General features: G+C 44.0%; 1 protein-coding gene across 1 annotated transcript; it reads right to left on the bottom strand.

Moving 5' to 3' along the window:
- Window positions 1-147: 147 nt before the first annotated feature.
- Window positions 148-5,503, bottom strand: LOC116379007 (zinc fingers and homeoboxes protein 2-like). Its single transcript, XM_031840916.1, has 6 exons — window positions 3,877-5,503; window positions 2,921-3,601; window positions 2,418-2,630; window positions 1,432-1,692; window positions 1,130-1,345; window positions 148-933 (listed from the first exon to the last, which is right to left on the bottom strand). The coding sequence occupies exons 1-6, from the start codon at window positions 3,967-3,969 to the stop codon at window positions 796-798; spliced, it is 1,602 nt and encodes a 533-aa protein (XP_031696776.1). The 5' UTR covers window positions 3,970-5,503; the 3' UTR covers window positions 148-795.
- Window positions 5,504-5,534: the final 31 nt, after the last annotated feature.

The raw sequence follows: 5,534 nt of genomic DNA, 5'->3' as shown, positions 1-5,534 counted from the left end.
ATATATATAAATAAAACTTTGCCATGAGACAGCTGACATTGTATCCAGCTAGTCTCTCACCAAAGCGGGGTGGGGGGTTGCTGGTCTACCTCTGCCTCCATCGGTTTGGGGAGAACATTGACTGTATAGCTGTTTCACAGTAAGGTAAACTGGTGAAAATATTCTAAATATAGCGTAAAATTGAGCTGGAATTGATTTTCTTTTTTTTTTTAGGTCGGCATGTATTTTAGGTGGCCAAAATACATTTTGCTGAGCATCCACAGCAGTGCATTGCTTTGCTGCTGTGCCTGTACTCATGTCTGCTTCTCCAAACAGGGAGTGTGCAGATCACCGTCTACCAGAACCCCCTGAAGGTTAGCTGTTCAGCTCCATGCTATCAACAGACAAGCGGGTCACTGCGATTACTCTGAGCAGCAAGCATGGGAATGAACTACAATAACAACTGTCTGATTAAGTTGGTTGTTTCAAATAGTGAGGTTGTTCCTCCTCAGCGCATTTTGGACATGCAGTTGTGACTAATTGTGAACTTTATGTTTTCTTCTCATTGACACGTTTGTGTGTGTGTGGTTGTGACATAACTTCCTGCCGACATGAAACTATCATGCGAAAATGGCACCTGTGTGTAAACGTGACCGCCAAGAAGTATTAGCCCACAGCACAGTAGCTTCCACCCCTACATCAACTACGATTAAACACAATTTTGCTTTCTCAGTGTATTGTTTTAATAATAGCAATTAAAAAACTACTTCTGTAAAACTGAATGAGCTTGTTTAGAACCTACAAAAAGATGTGTGATCAGTCAGAGTGGTTTATCACTTTAGATGTGTGGCCCTGATCCCACCACATACCTTTCAGATTCAGTAGCCTCTGTTCACTGAACCACTTCTTTATCTCTCCTCTGGACAGCCCGGTGGTCTCTATCAGCCTGTAGATCTGTCACATGACACGATGCAACACAAAATGAGACGGTGTGTGAGGGTCTTTATCAGCGATAGCGGCGTGTTAAAAAAAAGAAAAAACCAGTAGCACAAAATCTAAAGCAGCTACAAAAATCCAGAGAATATATAAATAAGTACACGACCTTCTAAAACATGGCACAAATCATGTCATTTCACTCACTTATTCTTACCTCATCTTCCTCGGGGAAAGGACAGTGTGTGTAGCTGGACCTCAGTACTGATAACTGCTCCGCTGTTTTGTTGTGGTCAACTGTGAAACTCAGCACTTTGGGTGACGCCAGCTTGGATGTGACCATCGGCGCCGAGATGGTTTGAATGATGGACGGTCGTTTACTCTCCGTGGAGATCATAGGGGAGGTCAGGGGTCGTTTCAGCGACTGTGCCACCTGAGAGGTAAAACATGGTGGAAACAGTGACCAATCATACGGCTTTGTGTTCGTACAAGTTAACATTTCCGCCCGAGGTTTCGTACCTGGTTAGCCACGGTGAGGGCCAGCGGTGCACAAGTGACAGTGGAGCCGTTGGCTACAGTAGTCAGCACCAGGCTGGTCTGTCCCAGGAGGTGACAGGGGAGGGACTGCAGGACAGAGGCTGCCGACTGCATGGCTTTGGAGGCTGCAGTGGAGGCATACGAGTTGGATGACTGGGAGTTGAGGTGAGGAGCTACCACGGTGAAGGTCTGAGGCACGGAGGAGATTGTTCCGTTGAACATTTTCTTCCTGGCTTCTTCCACCTGCCAAAGAAGGAACGCAATTGTTATACTTGTACGTGGAAAAAAAAAAAAAAAAGAAGCCCTTATCTGTAATGTATGGCTGCCATTTTAAATATCTGCAGTAATTAAAGTACCAAAATTCTTCTTCTTCTTAACATCTTGACTATTTTCAATTAAAGCAGATAATCAAACTGTTGGTGAAATTGCCTGTTTCAAAATGGATAATATTGTATCATTTTCTAATTCACTTTATTGTTTAGGTTATTACCAGTAATAATCTCTAATACTTTCATTTAAATAAATCTAGTCTATTATGTCACTATCTATCGCCAAATGAGGTGACACAATGGTGATTGATCATATCGCCCGCTGATGAAAGCCCTTAATATTTGCAGTATTACAAAGTGGGTATCTGTGGCAACATTCTGGGGAAAGTGAAAATGACGTATGATTTAACAACATCAGCAATCAGACAAAAGCCCAAAATCTGATCAGAGCTTATCACAACAGACAATTAGTTTACTTGAGCTATTATTTGCCTTACAGTTCTATAAGAAGATGGGATAGCCAACATAAAATGCAACACAGGATAATTATTGTCAGTATTTGTAATCTGGATGCAAGTTAAATGATAAGTTAGAAATACAGTTTCTATCACCATTATTAGTTTTGGTAAAACACACTAAACTTTTGAGGGAAGAGAATTGAAAGAGTGCCTCAAACATCATCATTACTGTACTTCCTACCTCCTCCGGTGACCAGCTAATGCCCTGCTTCAGCCTCTGGGTGGTAAACCAGACTTTGATTTGCTCCTCTGGATGTTTTGAGGCTGCAGTGAGCCAGGAGAGCTCAGCCTGTGTTGGGTAAGGGAACTTGTTGAAGGAAGAGATGAGCGTCAGGTTGTCGTCCAGCGAGGGGTTGTATTTGGTTGTGTTGAGGGGCACTGCGATCTTCGGCACCTGAAATGATATAGTAAGCAATGGCAACTGAATAGCCTTTGTACTGTGATCAGTTCACAAACAAAACACCATGATGTATGTTAAAAACTGAAAAAAAAGTTTAAGCTATAACTTTAGGAGTCTTTAATTCCCTAATAATGTCCAAGGCAAACCCTAAAAAGAACCATGAAATTTGGTGCCAATTATGTGGAAAATTAGAGTTTCCTTGAAAAATCGAATAATGCATTTATCGTCGAGCAGGAATAGTTTATAAAAGAAAATGAGTATCCTTCCTCCACCGGGTGTCCTACCTGAGTGTAGTTTACAGGCCGCTGTAGGGAAGGCATGATGTGAGAAAGGCCTTCTGCTTTGAGTAGAGTCGACTCGGGGAAGAGGACCGTTCCGTTCAAATTGAAAGCTGTAATTGGTTTCTTGGCCAAATCTGTCCGTTTATTATCCGACGACATTATTTTTGGTTTCCCGATCTTCACCGTGGTGGGTTTGCTGAGTGGCAGAGCGCCCGGTTCGTCCCCTTTGCCACAAACGGCACTGGACGTGTTGCAAACGAATGCGCTGTTACTGCACCCCTCTATCGTCTGTTCCAAGATTGTCTGATTATTCATTTTGATGCGTTTGAATTTAAAGTTGCTCTCCCCTGGGTGACACCTCTCGTTGTGTTCCGTCAGTGTGTCGAACTTCTTTGTGTTGAAGTTGCAGACGGCGCACAGGTACAGCGGGTTGAGGATGACGTTGGGGTGGTTGGCATCGACGTGTTCTTTGAAATTGTTGAGGTTCTGCGTGGAGAAGGGGCAGTATTTACACTCGTAGCCCCCCTGCTGCCTACGCGGAGGCTTGGATAGGTCTGGTGGCTCTGTTGCTGGTTTGTCTGGACCCATGGGGGGGTCCAAGGCCTTGCCCCTCAGGTCTAATTCCGTCTCTGTTGAGAGATCTGCCTCCATAGGCCCCTCCTCGCTATGGTTCTCCGTTTTCGTCTGGAAGAAGAAAGTTTTCAGATGAAAAGGAGACTTAACTAGAAGTGGCATTTACATGTATTGAATCATTCTGAAATCAGTACACAACCACTGATACACACAGATATACAAGACAAGGTATGCTAGTGAAGAGAAAGATAAGGATGATTACAAATGACTGATTAAAGTGCAGTGAACAAAAAACTGTTTTAAAATCACAAGTTAGAAACTGTTTTCATACGACGCTCTATATTAAAGAAAGCTAGCTGCTCTTGACAGACACATTGAAAGTGTACCTCCATGTCTTCTTCTGTGTCGTCATCCAGCTCCACCATGGTCCGCTCTGGTCGGATCATCAAGGGAGTGGAGGCCTTCCGTCGACTGGACATGATGACGGGTCCTGGGTTTGTCTGGGTGGACAGCTGCTCTCACTGGGTGCCTGTGATTGGCCACAGATGATATCGAGAAGGCCGAGGTGCCCAGGGTGCGGGATGCAGGACTGCTATCACGGAGCGGTTGGCGGATAAACAGCTCCAGGTACCGAAGAATAGCCAGGAGACCTGGCTTGTACTTGGACCAAGATGCAGGCCTGGGCTCTCTTGTATATTAGGAGGGGGTAGGGAGCACAGCACAGTTTGTGGGATAGGGAGTGAGCAGCCAATCAGTCTGAAGAGCCGTTTTCCCCAGGAGTAAGATTAGAGAGGAAGGCAGTAGAGGGTGAAGGTCTGGTAGAGACGGGACCGTTTGTGCCGGGCTCGCTGACAGCGTCAGCTCCAATGCTTGCTGACCTCCTGGAACTTCATGACGGGATGCTACCTGGATGGTAGAAAGAAGAGAAGAACCAGAGTATAACAGCGGATTATTACTAACATTAGACAGAAGTTTTTATCAAACGCGGAAGTCGGACAAACAAGCCTATTATTTTATTTTTTAGACCGCATCGTCATTAATGTCGATTACTGTCTTTAATTAATTGACAATAGCATGGCTATATGCTTATTTAAATTCTATTGTTGTACAGTAGCCTCTCTGCTCAGTTTGCGAAGAGTTAATTTTGCTAACTTCTTTTAATAGAATACATTTGTTGGAACGTGGATCACAGCGTTTGTGGGTTTTTAGTGTTTCTTTGCAGTTTACATGTAGGCTATTATATACCCATTTAAAACATGCATCCAGTAGTTGCCATATTGGCCTGCTATGACTTAAATACATTTAATAAGTGAAACCAGTGACGTGTCACAGATCTCATCTGCACTGACATGATCACTCAATAGAAGTCACAGAAATAACAATGGAGCAAAATTGAAAATGAACATTTTGAGACAACTGAGACATTGGAGTATACATAGGGAAGAATGAACAAAAGTGAAACACGGGTAAGGAAAAGCCTCCGATACCCTCTGCAAGTGTCTTTGAATTGCCTTTAAAAGTATGACAGCAGGCACCAAACAGGCTGGTTTGAGCTTGTCAAGAAAGGCAACGTGCTGGGCTATTTAAGCTCGGCGGTGTCCCATGTGGATCTGCAGCAAGCCACCATCCAAAAAGAGGTAGTCGAGTCAACAGTCAGCAGACGGGCAAAATTGGCTCAAAAGGAAAAAAGGTCAAAGGAAGCCGACAAAGAAACGGCAAAGCAGAGCAGATGGCCTACAGGTGGTCCACCGCCAGACCTGCACAACAATGGTGCTGAAAAGAAAAGCCAACGCCCTTAACAAGAAACTAATTGCAGTGGGCTGAGGAGCAATCACTAGACACTGGAGGTCTGAAGAAGAAGTACCCCGCTTAATGAGTGTTTGTGGTTTCATGCTGATGGAGGGAACAAACAGTGTGTGTGTGTAGAAATCCAGAGGACATGCAAAGCACAACTATACACAAACCTAGAGGCAAAAAGGAATGAAAGGCAGTATTGTTAACAGTACCTCGTGTTTTTATGTCAGTGTGTGTGTGTGTGTGTATA

The sequence above is a fragment of the Anarrhichthys ocellatus genome, unplaced genomic scaffold (genome assembly GCF_004355925.1).
Source record: "Anarrhichthys ocellatus isolate YVR2014 unplaced genomic scaffold, GSC_Weel_1.0 scaffold3548, whole genome shotgun sequence".
In the NCBI taxonomy this organism is placed as follows: domain Eukaryota; kingdom Metazoa; phylum Chordata; class Actinopteri; order Perciformes; family Anarhichadidae; genus Anarrhichthys; species Anarrhichthys ocellatus.
The sequence above is the reverse complement of the archived record's forward strand: the minus strand, read 5'-3'. Positions and strand labels throughout refer to the sequence as shown.

Bases quoted from the DNA above. Each gene is read 5' to 3' on its own strand.
- LOC116379007 (XM_031840916.1), bottom strand. From the start codon at position 3,969: ATGTCCAGTCGACGGAAGGCCTCCACTCCCTTGATGATCCGACCAGAG. The intron at 3,602-3,876 runs GTACACTTTCAA...TTCTTCTTCCAG, and splicing joins ACACAGAAGAAGACATGGAG to ACGAAAACGGAGAACCATAG. The intron at 2,631-2,920 runs GTAGGACACCCG...ATATCATTTCAG, and splicing joins GGCCTGTAAACTACACTCAG to GTGCCGAAGATCGCAGTGCC.